This window comes from Rhinopithecus roxellana, chromosome 10 (assembly GCF_007565055.1).
Source record: "Rhinopithecus roxellana isolate Shanxi Qingling chromosome 10, ASM756505v1, whole genome shotgun sequence".
Taxonomy (NCBI): domain Eukaryota; kingdom Metazoa; phylum Chordata; class Mammalia; order Primates; family Cercopithecidae; genus Rhinopithecus; species Rhinopithecus roxellana.
In genome coordinates, this window is record NC_044558.1 from 93,573,210 (window position 1) to 93,594,851 (window position 21,642).

Below are 21,642 nucleotides of genomic sequence, written 5' to 3' on the forward strand. Positions count from 1 at the left end.
GTCAGACTATTGTTTGGAAACAAGTCCAAAATTTCAGTGGCTTAAAAGATAAAATTTTGTTGGGCACAGTGGCTCATACCTATAATCCCAGCACTTAAGGAGGCCAAGGCAGGAGGATCACTTGAGGCCAGGAGTTCAAGACTAGCCTGTGCAATATAGTGAGACCCTGTCTCTACAAAAAAGAAAAAATTAGCCGGAGTGGTGGGGGCATGCCTGTGGTCTCAGCTACTGGGGAAGCTGAGGCAGGAAGATTGCTTGAGGCCAGGAAGTGGAGACTGCAGTAGACTATGATCGCATCACCCTGCACTTCAGCCTGGGTAACAGAGCAAAACCTTATCACACAAAAATAAAAAGAAGACAGAATTTTAGGTCTTGCTTCTGTTCATGATGGGTTCATGCTGGCTCGTGGTAATCACAGAGGAGGAAACCACCACCTCGGGAGCTGCCAGGCTCCTTGTCAGAACTCTCGCTCATTGACCAGACTTGCCACTGTCCAGCCAACCACAGGGTGCCCAGAAAGAAATAGTGAAAAGCCCTCATGATTACCATAGCCTATTTCCAGAATTTAATTTCTCCATAAAACTGGCAACACTATTCCTTTTCCCCTCTATTATTGTCATTTGTCAGAAACTTGAAAAAAAAAATGTAGAAAATGCCAAAAAATAAAATGAAAATCACCTACAAGTACACCCTCTTAAGGTAACATCTGTTAACGCTTTAGTGTCTGTGTTCTAACCATAGATGTCTCCCGTAGTGTTCTTAGTGGTTCTGTAGCACTGCATTATATGCTTGAAACTTTAACAAATTCCCTATTTTTGAGCATTAGGTTAGTTTTGCTTGTTTGTTTTTGCTATTGTAAACAATACTATGTTGCATGTCTTTGTAGACAAATCCTGATAGTTTCAGTTCTAAACTAATATTAATTGGTATAGAATCAGCCCTATGTTGTGTTTTTACATTGTGAAAGTTTTATTTTATATCAACTAGGTTTTCATCATCTGCTAATAACTGAAGTGTGAACTCAAAAACAGACACTTAGCTAATCCATTTGAACTTTAGTTGTCTCATTAATAAAACTGCCTTGGCTAGGCACAGTGGCTCAGGCCTGTAATCCCAGCACTTTGGGAGGCCGAGGTGGGAGGATTACTTGAGCTCAGGAGTTTGAAACCAGCCTGGGCAACACAGCGAAACATCATCTCTACTAAAAGTAAAAAAAAAATTAGCTGGATGTGGTGGTGTGCATCTGTGGTCTCAGCTACTTGGGAGGCAGAGGTGGGAGGATCACCTGAGCCCAAGAGATCAAGGCTGCAGTGAGCTGTGATCGTACCACTGCACTCCAGCCCGGGTAACAGAGCAAGACCCTGTCTAAAAAAATTTAAAAAATAAAAAAAAAGAAAAAGCACTTACAGTATTCAATGCTACTTAGATTATTGTAGACATGTCTGAAATAATTGGTTTCATGATAAAATATGTTTGGAAAATGTTGAATGTCCTCTGCTTGTAGAGATGCCATTCACTTTACCCTTACTGAAGGCTCTGAAAAGTCTACAGTAGTCTGTTTTAATTTCCCTAACCCAGGATTTCCCAGACTTTTCTGGAGTGTGGACCACTGTTTTGGAGGCACACCTAAAACTTCTGTCCAGCAGTGTTGCATAGTTTGGGAAACACTGAGCTGGATATTCTCCAAGATCCCTTCAGTTCTGGATTCATCCAGAAACTCTAGAGTTTCTCAAGAGGCCTCTCCTGCTCACATGGTCACAGCCACTGTTCTTGACGTGGTTCAGGAAGCCTGAGCTTTGGTTTCTGTTTCACAGAATTGAAGAACTCACTTGTGGTGGGATGGTTGAGCAGGTCCAGGAAGCCTTTGGCGAGACCATGACCTCCGTTGTGTCTTTGTGTGCTCGTTACCCTATCGCTTGCGCAAATAGCATTGGACTCTTATGTACCATACCTTATACCAGGTAAGTACGGAAAGGCCTTTTGTTGTATGTAAGTTACACTGATGTATAGTCGGTTAAGTGAAAGTATTTTTAATTTTAAAAATTCGATTTTTTGCTTCCATTATCCAGAACTAGCTATACAAAACTTTTCTCCTGAAAGACACTTAAGGTTCCTAGGTAAATTTCTTATTATTGAGTTCCTACATGACTAAATGCAGCCATTAGGATTATATTACATTGTGAAGATACAGAGGTTCAAAGAAAAATAAAAGGTCCCTAGGAAATTACTTACATATTTGGCAGGAATATTTTGCATATGCACATTTATTTCCTCTTTTGGGTCACTTAGTTACTAATTTGAAGATGTCAAGCATTCATTGAATCCCCTTAGGACAAAATATATGATTTTTTTACATCACTGCAACATTGAGTTGATTCCATCGATTTTTGCTTTGATATTGTAGATAAATCAGAATTTGAAGTTCCTTATTAATGAAGGGAATCATCATTATAAGAAAATCATTTTGTGTTTGATTACACATGGCAGTATCCTAAGTTGTAGGGAAGGAACTACACCAGCATGTTTTATGCCCCTTTGAACCTCACGTAAGAGTTTCCTGAGTGTTGGTCAGTTACGTTTATCTAGTGTAATCCATGACCCTTTGTCAGGAGTGAAGAGAAGTGCCTGGTACGCAGTGGCCTTGTGCAGCTCATGGATCGACTGTGTAGCTTGAGCAGTCAGACCGAGTCCAGCTCCAGTGAGAAACAGACCAAGAAGCAGAAGGTGGCCACCATGGCCTGGGCCGCCTTCCAGGTGCTTGCCAACCGCTGTGTTGAGTGGGAAAAAGAGGAAGGTGAGATGCCGGACTCCTTTCTAGAGCTCACTGATTTCTTCTATTGGTGTGTTAGTCTATTAGGTTTTTTATGCTAAATGAGAGAGAGAAAGGCTCCATTAAATGACATGATCAGATGGGTTAAATCAGTGGATGATTTCATGAGAGACTTTTCCTCAGTGTGGTTCTATGAAAACTTATAGCATTACGATGAGACTAAATGATATCCCCGTACCCTGAAGGAGTACAGTTATCCCAGGAAATTGAGAAGGTATTTTTTATTCTCTCCCTGTCAACACTGCTAACAGTTTCCAAATATATTTTTTAATTAAAAAAATTTATTGGCCAGGCGCGGTGGCTCAAGCCTGTAATCCCAGCACTTTGGGAGGCCGAGACGGGCGGATCACGAGGTCAGGAGATCGAGACCATCCTGGCTAACACGGTGAAACCCCGTCTCTACTAAAAATACAAAAAAAAAAAACTAGCCGGGCGAGGTGGCGGGCACCTGTAGTCCCAGCCACTCGGGAGGCTGAGGCAGGAGAATGGCGTAAACCCGGGAGGCGGAGCTTGCAGTGAGCTGAGATCCGGCCACTGCACTCCAGCCTGGGCGACAGAGCAAGACTCCGTCTCAACCAAAAAAAAAAAAAAAAAAAATTTATTAGACACAAGGTCTGTCACCCAGGCTAGGGTACAGTGGTGCAATCATAGCTCACTGTAACCTCGACCTCCCTGACTCGAGTGATAAGCGATCCCCCAACCGCAGCCTCCCAAGTAGGAATACAGGTGTACACTACCATGCCCAGCTAATGTTTTTTTGTTGTTGTTGTTTGTTTTTAGAGTCAGGATCTTGCTGTGTTGCCCAGGTTGGTCTCAAACTCCTGGCCTCAAGCAGTCCTTACACCTTGGCGTTCAAAAAAACAAATATTTTTTGAAGTGGCTTTTCAGTTGCATTTTCAAGGTGATGTTTCCAAATTTTATTTTTAGTGACCAATCCAAATAAAAAGTAAACCTGGGCTAGGTGCAGTGACACATGCCTATAGTCCCAGCCACTCAGAAGGCTGAAGGGGGAAGATTGCTTGAGCTAGGGAGGTTGAGGCTGCAGTGAGCTGTGATCGTGCCACTACACTCCCTGGGCAACAGAGCGAGACCCTGTTTCAAAAAAAAAAATTAACTTGAAGGATAAATTTCCCCATAAGATTCCAGGCCTGTGTATATAACTTATTTATCTGTTTATTTGTTCACGATGCATTTTAATGTCTTGAGAGTCTATTATATGCCAGGCAGAAGATAAATAAGGCATTATTCCTCCCTTTAAAAATATGGTCTGGCAGGGAAATAGACTAATAAGCAAATACTTATAGTGTAATCAGTGCCACAACTGAGGTGGATAGGAAGTGCAGTGGGAGTGTAGAGGTCCCAGAGACCAGCTGTGCTAGGGATCCAGCAAAGCTTCTCAGAGAAGGTGACACGGGAGTTACTCTTGAAGGATGGAGAAGACTTTCAAGCAGAACAAATAGTGTGTGTAGACTCAGGGATCTAAAAGAGCATGGAAAGTTCAGGAAACAACAAATACTTTTTCATAACTTCTACATGCTTGGGAGGTTCTGGAACTACGGTGAACATGGAAGAATCCAGAAAGGTCTTTTATTGTGTTTGGCAAAGTATGAGTTAAAAAATCAAGATGTTTTCATCACCAGTGAAATAGTGATTCTTCACTATCAATCAAAGTATGTTCTTTGATTATATATGGATTAATCATATTCAATTTATTTTCATGAATAATAATGTCTACTCCCAGCATGGGGTTAGTTTTAAAATAACTATTATCCTTTTTATGTATAGATATTATCTAATGAGGAGACACTATTAGATGGTTCATGAAACATTAAGCAAGATAAATGGACAGGACTCGCCACCCCCACAGGCTCACCATGGCACCCTTAGGTTTTCACCAAGTTCTTTTTTTCTTTAACTGTGAAGGGGGCTCCACAGAGGCTGTGCACTCAGGTCTGGCCCGGCAGGTGTCCAGCCTTCTCACCAACCATCTTGCCCGAGCCACAGAGTGCTGTGGCAACCAGGCTGCTGGGAATGACGCGCTCCAGGATGTCCTTAGTCTTCTCAATGATCTCTCAAGGTATGCAAGGTCCAGCCTGGAGCTCTGGGAGAAGCTGGCTTTCCTCTTGAACGATTGGGGTTTCTTTTGGGGGTGGTTGTCTTTTCAAAATAGCTAAATTACTAGGCCATTTTGACACACCCTTGCCTCAAAAAAAAAAAAAAAAAAAAAATGGAGGATGAAGTAGTTGAAACATAGTATTTCTTTCCAAAATTTAAGAATTATTTAGGTGAATAGCCAAATCATAAAATAATATATTATCATTTGCTTTAATACCTTACTGACAGCAGCTGCTAACCTTTCCCAAAGATACAGTTGTATTCATTAACCAAAAATCTTACCCTCATTATAGCAAGATTAAAGAGTAATAAGTCAGGGCCTGTAATTAACTCACTTTCTCATGCTGTGTCTTTAAAAGAAGATATTCTGTGCTGGTTGTATATCCCCTGTGTGAGCCATGAGGCCCATAAAATATCCACATATGACTGACTGCATGATATTTAGCTTTCTTGGAATTTAGCAGTTTTAGCTGTGGCAGATCCTACAACACTGAAGCCTGTACAACACTGTGTGATAGCTTTGGTCTTGAGGCACTCATTAAGAAAGAATAAATAACATAAATTCCAAAGAGAACTATTTACAAGTTAATCTCTGTTCCCAGATCCAGTCATTCTCCCTAGCAATCATTTATTATAGAATGCTTCTCCCCTCTCCCATAACCTGGTTTACCAGGATCCAAGCCCCCATTCTATTTGTAACCTCGAGATGGTAGATAAGCTTCTGTAACTCATGGAAAATTCAGTCTTCACTCTGAAGGCTCCTGTGTATACATGTTAAATAAATTTGTGTGTCTTTTTTCCTATTAAAAAAAAATGAGGCTGGGCGCGGTGGCTCAAGCCTGTAATCCCACCACTTTGGGAGGCCGAGACGGGCGGATCACAAGGTCAGGAGATCGAGACCATCCTGGCTAATACGGTGAAACCCCGTCTCTACTAAAGAATACAAAAAACTAGCCGGGCAAGGTGGCTGGCGCCTGTAGTCCCAGCTACTTGGGAGGCGGAGGCAGGAGAATGGCGTGAACCCGGGAGGCGGAGCTTGCAGTGAGCTGAGATCCGGCCACCGCACTCCAGCCTGGGCGACAGAGCAAGACTCCGTCTCAAAAAAAAAAAAAAAAAAAAAAATTGATGAAAGAGGCCGGGCGTGGTGGCTCAAGCCTGTAATCCCAGCACTTTGGGAGGCCGAGACGGGCGGATCACGAGGTCAGGAGTTCGAGACCATCCTGGCTAACACGGTGAAACCCCGTCTCTACTAAAAAAATACAAAAAACTAGCCGGGCGAGGTGGCTGGCGCCTGTAGTCCCAGCTACTCGGGAGGCTGAGGCAGGAGAATGGCGTAAACCCGGAGGCGGAGCTTGCAGTGAGCTGAGATCCGGCCACTGCACTCCAGCCTGGGTGACAGAGCGAGACTCTGTCTCAAAAAAAAAAAAAAAAAGAAAGAATAAATGACAAACTGAAAAGCTCTTAGTTTGAGTTTCTAAGTCTCAGTGCTCCATGAATCACTCTGAATTTAGGATTTCAAGTAAGCATCAGAGATCAGAAAATATTCAAAAATCTTTCTTTTTAAGTATTAATGTTGTTTGGTTTCATCAAATTTTCCAAAATTCTTAATTCTTCACAGAAGCATAGTGCCAAATTCATGTCTTCCTCATGAAATCAAATTTCATTAGTTTGTTTCATTCAGAGAACTCTTGCTTCTGAATGTCTATAGATCAACATTTCTAGCACTGTTTACCTTTTCTTCCTTTTTCCCCAGGAGCCACATAGGTAAAGCCATCCTGAGCCAGCCAGCTTGTGTGTCCAAACTCCTCTCCCTGCTGCTTGACCAACGCCCGTCTCCAAAGCTGGTCCTTATTATTCTCCAGCTGTGCCGGGCGGCGCTGCCTCTGATGAGCGTAGAAGATTGTGGAAACGTGGAGCTCCCACCCTGGAGCTACTCTGTCCCCTCCTTAAACAGTGAGCAGGAGGATCCCAGCGACCCAGCTTCCAAGATCGCCTCCTTGCTCTTAGCAAAGCTGGCAGATTACGTGGTTCCAGGTGAGAAGCTCCTCAACAGGAGAGTAGCATGGCAGTGCAGCCTTCCTGGGCCCAGTCAGGTCCCCACTTGCATCTGTGCTTCCTGTGATGAAAGACTGAGTGACAGAGAAGGGAGCGGGGACAGAGGAATAGAGAAGGGGGAAGAGGGATTCCAAATCCCAAACCATTATTTTTCATTTTAGCAGAGCCGCCAAAACACCACTGCAGTTTTCCTGAACGAGCTTTGTTTTTTACTTAAAGGATGTCAGACAGTTCTTTCTCCAACCGCTTCTGAACCTGACACCACATTGACAAAAACCAGTCCCAAGAATTCCTTGAAAGGAGATAAAGATCCTGGAGAAGAGAGTGAGGCTGTGGATGGCAAGCTCTCGATATTTATCCACAAGCGGGAAGACCAGTCATCCCATGAAGTCCTTCAGCCGTTGCTAAGGTGACCGTAATGATTGTGATAGCCACACGTCCTCAAGCACCACCCATGTCACAGGCACTGTGCTAAGTAAGCCCTGTACATGTATCAACTGCCTCGACCCTCTTTACACCCCTTTCAGGTAGACACTGTCACTGTGATTCCTGTGGTGACACAGAAAGAAACTGAGGCAGTACTGAAATGCAGATGTAGTCCTCTCTGACCACAAAACCCAAGCTCTGAACCACAACTTGGTACTGTCTCTCTAAACACAACTGAGAGCTAAAGCCATGTGAACAATGTATTATTGTCTATGGGAAGTCTCCACTGTGACTTGGGCTTTGAGGAGGAATAATGCAGTTTGATTTTTAGTTATTGGCATCCTTCAGCTGTTGGTAAATTTAGGTAAACTCCAACTCATTGACTGTGATTTGGAGAAACGAGACACTTTTTTAAAACTTTAATTAGTTGAAGTATGAAATGGTATGATTACTCAAGCAGGAAGTATAAATACAATCATTGCCCAAATATTACAAACCTGCAGGGCTTTGTTAGTGGGATCCAGGGCAACAGGAAGGCTTGCCACATAGCACAAGGGAATTCAGAGCAGGTATTTATGTCTCAGATGGAAGAGGCCTCTCTTTACTTAAATGATCTGACGATGTTGTCATCCTCATAATTGAATCTGCTGTCTGCCATTATGGCAACTGAAAATATTAATGGGACCATAGTATAAACTAAGCAGGATTATGGCAGGTCAGGGCTTACATGAGGAAATCTCCAGGAAACTTTCCTGGACATTGCAATGCATCATAGTACAAATTTGGTGAAAAATTTTTTTTGGAGAGCCAAGTTCGGGAGGCAGGGGAAGCTGAACTGTTAGAAAGGAAGATCCAGTCATTTGCCAAGGGATCACATTTATGGTGTCGTTAAAGTTCCCTCTCCTTGGGGTTTAGATGATGTCCTCAGGCCCTGCCTTTGTTCTGGGTTCATGTCAGTTTTTCATTTTGTGCATTATTTTCATCTGGATTTCTAGAGTTACTTATAACTCTAAAAACACTGTTGTTTTGGGCCCTAAAGTGCTATAATTAAGCAGTAATAAATGATTTCCTTTTTGAAAAATTGAGTCTTACTGCGGATTTTAAAAGCTAGTGTTAGAGGGCCAGGCATGGTGGCTCATGCCTATAATCCTAGTGCTTTAGGAGTACAAGGCAGGAGGATGGCTTGAGCCCAGGAGCTCGAGACCAGCCTGGGCAACATAGTGAGATCCCGTCTCTTCAAAATATACAGAAATTAGCCAAACATAGTGGCGTGAACCTGTGGTCCCAGCCATTTGGGAGGCTAAGGTGGGAGAATCACCTGAACCTAGGGAGGTCGAGGCTGCAGTGAGTTGTGATCACGCCACTGCACTCCAGCCTGGGTGACAGAGCAATACCCTGTCTCAAAAAAGAAAAAAAAAAAAAAAGCTCATGTTGGTGTATAATCGGGCCTCACCATGACTGGGTGGCCCCGTGACATGCAGCCCACTTTTGGCAGTGCCTGTAAGGTGTGCTCTGCTCTCTGCCTGCCTTTTTTTAGTAGTTCAGAAGGACGACCTTTCCGACTTGGTACTGGCGCCAACATGGAGAAAGTTGTGAAGATGGATCGAGACATGACCAAGGTAACCTCATGAGGTTAAACCGATTAAACCCGAAATTGTAGAGTATTTGTCATGCTTTAGATTTTCAGAACAAATTAAGAAAAGAAAAATGAGTTCAAGTTCCAACGAAGAGGCAAGGTGAGAAATTGAAGTCAGTGCCTTAATTGAGGCCATTTTAAAGAGATCTAGTCAAAATCAGTTTGTCAAAATCAGAACTTTTAGTTTTGACCTAGAAATTTTTTCTTAGCTCTTTTAAGAAAGTTTAATAGTTTAAAATTGAAAATAGTTTAATAGCCTAAAAATAGTTTGAGATAGGTGAGATAGTTGAAAATAAGTGAAAGGTTGCTAAGAAAATAACAGATAATAAGAATTACAAATACCTTATTAAAAAATAAAAATATGCCCAGGCTCACACATAATCAAAGGAAAGGAATAAAAACAATAGTAATATATCATTTTCCATCTGTCAGACAAGTAAAGTCAAGAAAAATTAATAATAGCCTTTATTGTCACGGTGAGGGTAAATAAAGTCTCAAGTGTCCAGGGAGAAACACAGGGTGTTCTTCACAGTTTTGTTTGAAAAAACAAAATAGGCCAGGCGCTGTGGCTCACACCTGTAATCCCAGCACTTTGAGACACCAAGGCAGGTGGATCACCTGAGGTCAGGAGTTCGAGACCAGCCTGGCCAACATGGCAAAACCCTGTCTCTACTAAAAAATACAAAAATTAGCCAGGCGTGGTGGCAGGCACCTATAATTCCAGCTACTTGGGAGGCTGAGGCAGGAGAATCGCTTGAACCCGGGAGGCGGAGGTTGCAGTGAGCCAAGATCACATCATTGCACTCTAGCCTGGGCGACAGAGCAAAACTCAATCTCAAACAAAACAAAAACAAAAAATAGGATCCACGTACTCATAAACAGGGGATTGGTTAAGAAATTATTGCAGTCATATAATGAAATGCTGTGCAACTATGAAAAACAATGAGGTAGATCTCCATGTATTGATATGGACGAGTCTCTGTGATACACTGATAACTGATAAAAGCAAAATGAAATGCAGCCTGCATGTCGGGGTCCTCTGATACGTATGCCAGAATTTGCACGGAATTGATCTAGATGACTAACCATTATCTCAGCCTGAATGAGGTCTGGGATGTCTATGGAAATTTTACTCTCTACATATAATATTTTATGTTTGAATTAAAAAAAAAATGAGCGTGGATGGCTTTGGTAATTGAGGGGAAAGTGACTTGAAAAATATAGTGCTGGGAAGAATGAAATGAATCTTCTCAGTGTCTTCAACCTCACCCCCAGGGTGGCTGTTGCGAAGTGATTACAGAAGAGGCTGCAGCCGCCCTGCGGAAAGCCACCAAGTGGGCACAGTCGGGCCTCATCGTCAGCATTGGGCCACCTGTAGAGTCTATCAACCCAGAGGCTGTGAGTGGACTATCCACAGGTGACAAAAAGAAAACCGCCCAAACTTCCATTTGCCGAGAGAGGAACTCGGAGCTTGCGAGGTAAACCTTCCACAGGTAGAAGCTGTCCACACTCATCTCAGGTTTACTTTGTAATGGGTTTGTTTTTCGTATTTTAATTTTCTGCCATCCCCTTGACCTCTTGGAAATGAGGCCTCCATCTGCTGTAGTAGTTGCACTCAAGGTACAGCCTGGAGTACGTCGGAGAGTAATGACTATCCGGGTAGATCTGAGGTTGTCATGAAAGAATAGAGGGATGCTCCTGGCTGAGGGGACATTTATAGCCAGAGGATTCTTTTGAGTAGTATTAAAAAACTCTGGTCTTGCTACCTTTATTTCTTGCAAATGGTACATCTCCACTGCCCCAACTGAACACACACACACACTTCTTTCTAGGAACAGAAGCAGCAGTTAAGTGTTACCTCAGTGAAGTTGGTTCGAGGTGTTTTGTGCTTGAAAGCCAGGAATAGTTGCAGTGCAGTGTCTTTCCCTGATCCTCATGGCTTATAAATAAAGTTTGAGGTCCATTGTTTGAGGCAGTTCTTCAGATACCACAAAGAATATGACACAGTGATTTCTTCCTAATGATAATGCAGCTTCTTGTTTTCTCAGTCAATGGAATCCCCTTTTTCTTATGTAAATAGAAAAGGTTTCTCTCTGATGCTAACCCTGAAAGCCACTTCCCTGCAGTCTTAATCATCACTGGGCACTAACACTTTTTCCTGTTGACACTTGCAGGACTGATCCCGTGCGTCCCTTCATCAGTGGGCACGTGGCAAACAGCATGGCTGCAGAAGTGATCGCCTTGCTACATAGCTTGCTCATGGCACCCGAATCAAATGCTGCTCAAATATGGACGACAACAGCAGAGAAGGTTAGCACAGTGTTGTTACTCAACTGAGAAAGTAAGAAGTAAGCTAATTAGAGTTAGAATCATACCCAGCAAGGGGCATTTTAGTAAAGAGAAAATTTCCAAATTCGTCAGATATACCAGTTAACTGACTTTCCCCTGGAATTTGCCTTGCTGTAGTAGTTTCAACTCTGTTAACCTATATCTCCTGTCACTGCCAGTTCTCATTTCGCAGAAGATAGGACAGTATTCCCAGGGAAAGAGTGACAGGTCTTGTTTCTCTTCTTCTTGCTTATGTTAGATTGGTACTGACATTAGGAGAACATGCAGCATTGGTTTATTGGATTTAAGCGTACTCGCTAAGTCCGAGGAGGCCTCTGCGTGATTTACACTGCCTGAGTGCCCTATTAGTAAGTGATTCATCATTACAAACAGTATCCCAGTTGCCTGAAACTACAGATCTGTAATCAATTCCCACTTTCCACAGCTACTCTTCAAGTGAACCCCTTATGACATGTCCTGAAGGTAATTGAGTGTTTACAAGTGGACGGTATGCTGGGGTGGTTTTCCTTCAGATAAATGATTGTTTCATTTTAGAGGTTTTAGTGACATGATGTTTTATTCTCCCAGTTGTGTATTTCCAATTTTGTCCCGTTACATAGACAAATATGGGCAAATGTCATTGGCCATACCTGATAGCTTTTTGGTCCCTCATATGTCCAGAGTTCCTTCAATACATGGGACCCAGGCACTGTTGTAGACACTTTGTCACCCTTGGCATCAAAACAACCAAAGCTTTAACTCCTAGTGCACCTGCTGCTTTTATATTTAGGTTCTGTCTCGAGCACTGATGTACATTCCACAATTGGGGAAATACGCAGAAAGCATTCTGGAAAATGGCAGCAGCAGTGGCAGGAAACTTGCCAAACTTCAGAGAATTGCCCGCCAGGCTGTTGCTGCACTGTGTGCACTTGGAGGCTTCAAAGAGACAATCAAGATAGGATCCGAGGTTCAGGTACCAACCACCATTTTCCCCAAATCATTGCTTCTCCCATATATATAAGCATCCATTGGTTAGTTGATCATCTGTAAGACGAATATTATCCAACCAGCTGGACAAAAAAACCTGTTTCTTCAAGTTAAATAAGGAATCTGAGAAACTCTTGAATTCAAATCCGCACTGTGCCACACATCATTCAGATATTAATGCAATACTATCTTAGGTTAACTGCAATACTTGTGTCCTGTAGTGTGATCAGTATCAGTCTTAGAATTGATGATGGAATTAGAATGGAAGGAAAAGAGTGTCTTCCTGCAAAAATTTATTTACCGTTAAGCAGCAATAACAAGTTGTTTGTTTGTTTTGAGACAGAGTCTTGTTCTGTTCCCCAGGCTGGAGTGCAGTGGTGCAATCTCAGCTTGCTGCAACCTCTGCCTCCCAGGTTCAAATGATTCTCCTGCCTCAGCCTCCCAAGTAGCTGGGATTACAGGCACCCACCACCTTGCCCAGCTAGTTTTTGTATTTTTAATAGAGATGGGGTTTCACCATGCTGGCCAGGCTGGTCTCGAACTCCTGACTTCAAGTGATCCGCCTGCCTCAACCTCCCAAAGTGCTGGGATTACAGGCATGAGCCACTGCACCTGGCCTAGCAATAACGAGTTTCTGTTTGAGAGGACAGCACGTTGTGATCACCTTGCAGTTAGGTTTTAGGGCCTTATTGTAAGTCATGTCTAGGGATTGGTATCTGCTACGCTGGTAGTATAAACTACTGTAACGCCAACAATGGCAACTATAAATTTATTCTTTCCTCTTGTCTCATAACACAGCTGCCCACACATCAGAGCTGGTTGGTAGCGCTAATCTATCTCTGTCTCCAGGTTTTAGGTAGAGGAATCTCAGGAAGCATTGGAGTAGTGGCTTCTATCAATGAACAGGAAGGTATAGCTACAGTCAGATTCCCACCCATAGACTGTAGAAAGACTTCGCAAGCGTCAGACACATTGACTATTCCATTGTCTAGACTTTGTGTTCCAAGATCAGAGGTAAGGTGATTTTTAAATGCTTCATAAAATATCTGCCAATGGTAACTGTACTGTAATGAGTCTATGCGCATGCTCAGTGCAGAAGCACAAATGCTTGGTTGTCTTAAATTGTACTTGCGATGTATGTTTATATATTGGTTATAGTTATTTAATAGTAATGCTTATGTGAAAATTTTCATCTAGATGACCAAATTCATTTATTTGTTGGTTAGGGCTATTCTACAGTGTATTTTTAATTGTTTTGATGTGTTTTGCAGTTTTCTGTATGGTGATTTTATTTTTTTAATTGAAAATTTAAGAACTCCAGATAATAATAACACCCTCATTTCTTATAAACTAACTACTTGAATTTAACTTTTTGCCATGCCCCCCACCGCCATCAGGCATTGCCTCTTCATAAACTGTCCATTACTGAGAAGGTAGTACAGGCAGTCCAGTCCATGTTGCTTCCTCAGGAGGGAAGTCTCTCTATTCACACCTCACTTCCTGCAACAGGAGATGGGTCAGCTCCTGTGATGGCAGTCGTTCGGCTCCTTGCTGAAATAAGGACAAGGTGAGTACCCTCCCCACGTTGCTTGATGTGCTGACGTGGTGCAAGCTGACAGAAGAAGGGATCCTTGGTGGGCCCCACCATTCCCAACTTAATGAGTCCACAGCTTGAAGCTCACACTAAACTGAGCAACAGTAACCATTCTTTTACAGTTTTTTTCCACAGTTCGTTGCATTCCTTAATTTCTGCAATTTTTGTTGCGTTCCCCAATGTCTACACTTCAAAATAAAGTTTAGCTGTTCACCTAAGAAAATAAACATACAAACGAAATGTGATGTATGAAACACATATATAAGGCCCCACTGATTTGCTTTGTTAAAAGAACTTTGTTCCATCACAGGAATAACTCTACTACCTTGAGGCAGGAGAATCGCTTGAACCCCGGAGGTGGAGGTTGCAGCGAGCCGAGATTGTGCCACTGCACTCCAGACTGGGCAACAAGAGCAAAACTCCATCTCAAATAAATAATTAAATAAGTAAAATGGTTCAGGCCACATTGATACATATCTGGCCTATCACTTTCCAAACTGAAGATGGGAAACCTAGGACATGCACACAGGGGTTAGTGTTGGTCTTTTCCTGCAAATACATTTATTTAGCATTAAACAGCAATAACAAGTGTCTCTTTTTGACAGTGGAACTTTTTTTTTTTTTTTTCGACACAGAGTCTCACTGTGTCACCCAGGTTGGAGTGCAGTGGCATGATCTTGGCTCACTGCAACCTCTGCCTTCCTAGTTCAAGCGATTCTCCTGCCTCAGCCTCCTGAGTAGCTGGAATTACAGGCGGGTGCCACCACCCCTGGCTAATTTTTGTATTTTTAGTAGGGATGGGGTTTCGCCATGTTGACCAGGCTGGTCTCAAACTCCTGATCTCTGGTGATCCACCTGCGTTGGCCTCCCAAATTGCTGGGATTACAGGCGTGAGCCACTGTGCCTGGCCAACAGTGGAACTTCTTAGAAACTTCTAGTATGTATTTTGAATCAGGTGAGAGCCATCACCATACAGATTTTCCCAGTTTTTGAATCCATCTTGCTTCCCTAGGGCACAGTTAGGAAAAGCTTTTAAGAGACAGTGCTGATTTCTCACCTGGCACTTTGTGTTTCCATTTGGTGGCGATGGCAACCATTTTTCTCTTTTCCAATTCTTCATGCAGTGTCAGCAGTTACTGTGTGGCAAAAGAGAAGTAATTTATGTATTTCCAAGACAGTCCAGCTCAGAAAAAAAGCAAGAAGAGTGGGGAGTTTTAACCTTGTTGTAAACTGGGGGACAAAATTGATTGAAATGTTTTTCACAGTTGACTTTTTTAGACAATGAACACTGATGACTTTGAAATATTGTAAATCTTTTAACATTAAGAGCATGCCTGGTCATGGCCCAGCTTTTAGAAGACAGCTTATTTTGTGAAGAATTCATACAACAATGTCCAGCAGCTGTTGAAGTTCTTAACCTAGTAGCCCAGGAATGCAGTGCTGGTAAGTACCTGAACTTTCTTTACCACCCTGTTTTATTGAATTTTCTCAGCACATTTGCAATTTGATAATGGCATGTTAAGTGTTTTCATACACACACGTCAAAACAGCTGAGCTGTGAGGACAACACCTGTCACAACTCACATGCATCACAGACCTAGAAATGTAAATAAAATGCTTTAATCTATATCAGTTAGGAAATCAGCATTTTTCAATTTAGCTTTAAGACCATGTCAGAGTGTTTTCTTTTCTTCATTCCTATTGATTTGTTGCCTTTATTTACCTATTAGAACTATAATATTTAGGAGCTGTCCTTAGGGCTGGTGTATACATTTTGACTGTTGTCATTGGCTACATTTGAATTTCCCAGTCAAGAGTTTGCACTAACATCCACCCTGGCATGTGTGTGTGTGTCTGTGTGTGTATGGAAAAGTCCAAACAAATACCAAAATTGAGAGACTAGTATAATGAACCTTCAGGATTCCATTATCCAGTTTCAACAGTTGTCAACTCATAACTGATCCTGTTTTATCTGTGCTGCAACCCCTGGAATTATTTTTAATCCTAGATATTATTTTATTCATCAATATTTTAGCATATGTCTCTGAAAAATAAAGAATCTTAAATAACTACAACACCATTATCACCTATCTACATTATTAACAGTAATTTTAAAATATTATTAAGTATCTAAGCTGGGCATGGCAGCACGTGCCTGTAATCCCAGCTCCTTGGGAAGCTGAGGCAGGAGGATCGCTTGAGCCTCGGAGTTTGAGTGCAGCCTGGGCAACATCGTGAGACCCTGTCTCTAAAAATATGTGTATATACGTATCTAGTCAGTGTTTAACTTCCTAATTTTCCCATAACGGTCATTCTTGTTTTTTACATTTATTTATTTGAATGAGAATCCAAATAAAGTTTACAAATTGTCACTTCGTTGCTGTGTCTTTTTAATCTATTTTAAAATATAGATTCCTCTTAGTCTTTGCTTTTTTTGTTTTGTTTTGTTTTTTTCTGCCTTACAATTTGTTTGTGGAAGGTTTCCCAGTCTGAATTTTGGTGACTCTATCCCTGTGGTGTCCTTTACTATGTTCGTTTACCCTTCTGTTTCCTACAAATTGGTAGTTGGCCTGGTTAAATGAAAATTTACCTTTTGTCCCTAAGGATATAACTGGACTCTAAGTGAAATTGTTCGCAATTCAATTAGCATTCCTTCAATGCTCTAATGCTAACATTTTCACAAACTACATGTTAGAAATGGACAGCTTTAAACTCCCTTAGTGTTTGTAGGTTCATCCTCTTTTTTTTTTTTTTTTTTTTTTTTGGTCCTTTAAAAAATCTGTATTACTTTTTCTCATGGCATTTATTTTGTCAGTAACTCTCTAATCTAATATCTTTTCTGTTTGTAATTTTTGTTACTCTTTCACATTGTGGTCATTTCTGTTGTTTTCTTTTTATTTTTAAATTTGTCTATATCTGTTTTACTTCTCACATCTCTTTCTTTTGATAAGGGTAGTGCCTTGGATTCAGCAGAAGCTCCAGCTGGGAGATCCAGGAACCATTAATAAACCTCAGAGAGATCCTAAGAATAGAGAACAAGAACAGAAGCAAGGGGTGTGCTAGGCTTCAAGGGTGAAATTACTTGTGACTTCGTTTTGTACTCTTAGTAGGTCCTTAGTTCACTGCCTCTGACTTTTTTTATATTGTTGGCTTAGATTGCTTTCAAAGACATATTTTGACTGATTATAGCAGCATATAACATGCTGAATTAATCATTTGATTTTCTATGGGACTGTTTCTGGGTATCCTCTTTTATATATTTTATAGAATAAAGAGGTCTTAATTGTGAAATTCACATTGATACTGAATGCACAAGGTAGGATTTGTAATAATTTAGAGCAGTGGTCTCACATGGTTTTGATCATAGTCCACCTAACCTATTTTTCCTAGTGGAAAACCACTTTGCGGTAACAAAGAGTTGCAAAGAAATGTGTGGGAAGTGCTTGTTAATTACTACAAGAGAGAAGACTATGAGCTTATGCACATTGATTTGTATTCTAAATAGTATCCTATGTAAAGTTGAAGAATCCTTGGGCCGGGCACGGTGGTTCACGCCTGTAATCCCAGCACTTTGGGAGGCCGAGGCGGGTGGATCACGAGGTCAGGAAATCGAGACCATCCTGGCTAACACGGTGAAAGCCCGTCTCCACTAAAAATACAAAAAATTAGCCGGGCGTGGTGGTGGGCGCCTGTAGTCCCAGCTACTTGGGAGACTGAGGCAGGAGAATGGCGTGAACCTGGGAGGCGGAGCTTGCAGTGAGCCGAGATCCCGCCACTGCACTCCAGCCTGGGCAACAGAGCAAGACTCTGTCTCAAAATAAAAAAAAAAAAAAAGAATTCTTAATAACTCACTTGTTAGGTTACCAGAAATGGTTCTGACATTTAAAGTAAATAGCAAAGTTTACTGACTCCAGTATCAGTGATAAAAACCAGAGGGAAAAACCTATATCCCGGGTTACTTTACAGAACAGTGGTAGATTCTTAGGCCTACAAGGGAAGCATAGACTATGCTCAGGAGAAAAACTGTTTAATAAACAAGATTCAAGGTGAGGGTTAGGTAGAGGAGAGAGAGTTATTTGATTTTCATTTTTTAAGGTATTAAAATTTTTATTTTATGTATGAAAATGTCATGAAATTTATCAGCGATAATGTATTGATACTCAAATTTTTAAAATTTTTAAATTTTAAAATATTTTAATCAACTTCCGTTATTTTTCCTCTTCTGGGATGAATTAAGTGGCAAACTTGGCCATACTAATATTTACTCACTGATAGCTAAATTTTATAGCGTCTCTATCTAAAGAAGACAGTACCAGATTCCATTTGGTCTAGGGAGATAGCACTACAAAACTTTTTTCCTTGAAAACATGTTCCTGAAGGACGGGCGTGGTGGCTCACACCTATAATCCCAGCACTTTAGGAGGCTGAGGCAGGCAGTTCAAGAATAGCCTGGCCAACATGGTGAAGCCCTCTCTCTACTAAGAATACACAAATTAGCCAGGCGTGGTGGGGTGTTCCTGTAATCCCAGCTACTCGGGAGGCCGAGGCACGAGAATCGCTTGAACCCGGGAGTTGGAGATTGCCATGAGCCGAGATCGTGCCACTGCACTCCAGCCTGGGTGACAGAGCAAGACTCTGTCTAAAAAAAAGAAAGAAAGAAAGAAAAATATTCCTGAGACATTAACTAGATCCCTTGGTTGAAATAACAGAGGACCAGATTTTTGAACCTAAAGAAAAGGCACATAGGAACCAAAAAAGTTCTCAACATTATTTTACCCCCTTGCAGAAGCTAGAATCTCCCAGTTTCAGCTGTTTCCTCTTCTCCCAGCTTCCTAATGTACTTATTCCCTGAGCCAGATGTTCTCCAACTTTGGAAGTTCCTTGGAACTCCCAGGAAGCATGATTACAAAGTCAGAATTTTAAGTAGAGGGTGGTCCCAGACGGCAGGCTACAGGGACCATCAGACTTCACTGGAAGACACAGGGCTCCAAGTTTTGCCCTGACTCTCCTTACTTTACCTACCCTTCTCCTGAGCTTTCCTGGATTCTACACTGAGCAGTCCCTCTGCTGAGATCCAGGCTTAGCAGCTACTTCTTTAAAAATATCCCCCTCCCCAGCCTCATGAATGCACCAAATTGATAACCAAAGTCATTCCTTACTCTGGAATCAGCTCTCCTTCCCGATTTCCCTGCTTTACTTAATATTCAGACTAATTTTGTTTTTGTTTTTGTTTTTTGAGACAGGGTTTCGCTTTGTCGCCCGGGCTGGAGTGCAGTGTTGCAATCAAGGCTCACTGCAGCCACAACCTGGGCTCAGGCAATCCTCTTGCTTCAGCCTCCTAAGTAGCTGGGACCACAGGTGCACACCACCATGCCTGGCTAGTTTTTTTTTTTTTTAAGACGGAGTCTCGCTCTGTCACCCAGGCTAGAGTGCTATGGCCGGATCTCAGCTCACTGCAAGCTCCGCCTCCCGGGTTCACGCCATTCTCCTGCCTCAGCCTCCCAGGTAGCTGGGACTACAGGTGCCCGCCACCTCGCCCGGCTAGTTTTTTGTATTTTTTAGTAGAGACGGGGTTTCACTGTGTTAGCCAGGATGGTCTCGATCTCCTGACCTCGTGATCCGCCCGTCTCGGCCTCCCAAAGTGCTGGGATTACAGGCTTGAGCCACCGCGCCCGGCCTTTTGTTGTTTTTTTAAAGGCAGTCTTGCTCTGTCGCCCAGGTTGGAGTACAGTGGCACGATCTTAGCTCACTACAACCTCTGCCTCCCAGGTTCAGGTGATTCTTCTGCCTCAGCCTACTGAGTAGCTGGGATTACAGGTGCCCGCCACCACACCTGGATAATTTTTGTATTTTTAGTAGAGATGGGGTTTTACCATGTTGGACAGACTGTTCCCAAACTCCTGACCTCGAGCGATCTGCCCAGACCTCAAGTGATCTGTCCAGACCTCAAGTGATCAGCCTGCCAAAGTGCTGGGATTACAGGTGCGAGCCACTACACCCAGCGTAATTTTTTTAATTATTAGAAAAATGAGGGCCAGGCACTGTGGCTCACGCCTATAATTTCAGCACTTTGGGAGGCCAAGGTGGGTGGATTACCTGAGGTCATGGGTTCCAGACCAGCCTGTCCAACGTGGTGAAACCCCGTCTCTACTAAAAATACAAAAATTAGGCCGGGTGCGGGAGCTCAAACTTGTAATCCCAGCACTTTGGGAGGCCAAGGTGGGTGGATCACAAGGTCAGGAGTTCGAGACCGCCTGGCCAAGATGGTGAAACCCCGTCTCTACTAAAAATACAGAAATTAGCCAGGTGTGGTGGTGCACGCCTGTAGTCCCAGCTACTGCGGAGGCTGAGGCAGAAGAATCACTTGAACCTGGGAGGCAGAGGTTGCAGTGAGCCGAGATCACACCACTGCACTCCAGCCTGGGTGGCACAGTGAGACTACGTCTCAAAAAAAAAAGAAAAAAAAAAATTAGCCGGGCATGGGGGTGAGTGCCTGTAATCCCAGCTATTCAGGAGGCTGAGGCAGAAGAATTGCTTGAACCCGGGAGGCGGAGGTTGTAGTGAGCTGAGATCATGCCATTGCACTGCAGCCTGGTCAACAAAGTGAGACTCCATCTCAAAAAAAAAAAAAAAAAAAAGAAAAGAAAAGAAAGAAAAGAAAAAGAAACACGAGATGGGGTCTCCCTATGTTGCCTCTGGGCTCAAGTGATCTTCCCTCCTTAGCCTCCCAAAGTGCTAGGATTACAGGCATGAGACACCATGCCAGGTTAGTTTTGATGCCCAGATACTGAGTCAAGTATAATGCCTCTTCCTTGTCCCTTCACATCCAATCACTTGCCATATCCAGTTCTTCCTTTAACATGCTCCTGAGGCTGGGCACAGTGGTACACACCTGTAATCCCAGCACTTTGGGAGGCCAAGGGTGGAATGCTTGAGCCCAAAAGTTTGAGACCAGCCTGGGCAAAATGGGAGAAACTCTGTATCTACAAAAAAGCCAGGCCTGGTGGTGGATACTTGTAGTCCCAGCTACTTGGGAGTTTGAGGTAGGAAGATCACCTGAGTCCAGGAAGTCAGCACTGCAGTGAGCTGTGATTGCACCACTGCCCTCCAGCCTGAGAGAGAGAGACCCTGTCTCAATAAAATAAAATAAAATGCTCCTGAAATTTATCCCTTTCCTGCCCGTTTTCACTACCAACCTTTAAAACAGGTGTTTTTTTAATTGTAATTTTTATAGCCTGGGCAACATAGCAAGGCCTTGTATCTACAAAAAATACAAAAAATTAACCAGGTGTGGTGGCTCACGCCTGTGGTCCTACCTGCTTGGGAGGCTGAGGTGGGAGGATCACTTCAGCCTGGGAAGCAGAGGTTTCAGTGAGCCGCGATCACGCCACTGCACTCCAGCCTGGGTAACAGAGCGAGAGACTTTGTCTCAAAAAAACAAAAATTTGTAGAGATGGGTTCTCACTATGTCTCCCAGGCTGGTCTCAAACTCCTGGGCTCAAGCAGTCCTGCCTCAGCCTCCAGAAGTGCTAGAATTATAGGCATGCACCACCATGCAGGGCCAAGGCAGGTGCTTCTTATCTCTTTATTTATTTATTTATTTATTTAGAGACAGAGTCTCCGTCTGTCACCCAGGCTGGAATGCAGTGGCGTGATCTCAGCTCACTGCAA

The 21,642-nt window shown here is 42.7% G+C and overlaps 1 protein-coding gene across 6 annotated transcripts in view; it reads left to right on the top strand.

The window, feature by feature from the left end:
* Nucleotides 1-21,642, top strand: part of HECTD4 (HECT domain E3 ubiquitin protein ligase 4) — a 229,416-nt gene that overhangs the window by 141,910 nt on the left and 65,864 nt on the right. For all 6 annotated transcript variants that reach the window (XM_030938338.1, XM_030938339.1, XM_030938335.1 and 3 more), the window contains exons 33-44: nucleotides 1,815-1,961; nucleotides 2,610-2,794; nucleotides 4,754-4,907; nucleotides 6,699-6,979; nucleotides 7,220-7,409; nucleotides 8,964-9,045; nucleotides 10,338-10,540; nucleotides 11,237-11,372; nucleotides 12,181-12,363; nucleotides 13,227-13,391; nucleotides 13,775-13,944; nucleotides 15,299-15,414. In XM_030938338.1, coding sequence (XP_030794198.1) covers nucleotides 1,815-1,961; nucleotides 2,610-2,794; nucleotides 4,754-4,907; nucleotides 6,699-6,979; nucleotides 7,220-7,409; nucleotides 8,964-9,045; nucleotides 10,338-10,540; nucleotides 11,237-11,372; nucleotides 12,181-12,363; nucleotides 13,227-13,391; nucleotides 13,775-13,944; nucleotides 15,299-15,414 — 2,012 coding nt within the window. The remainder of the gene's footprint in view (nucleotides 1-1,814; nucleotides 1,962-2,609; nucleotides 2,795-4,753; nucleotides 4,908-6,698; nucleotides 6,980-7,219; nucleotides 7,410-8,963; nucleotides 9,046-10,337; nucleotides 10,541-11,236; nucleotides 11,373-12,180; nucleotides 12,364-13,226; nucleotides 13,392-13,774; nucleotides 13,945-15,298; nucleotides 15,415-21,642) is intronic.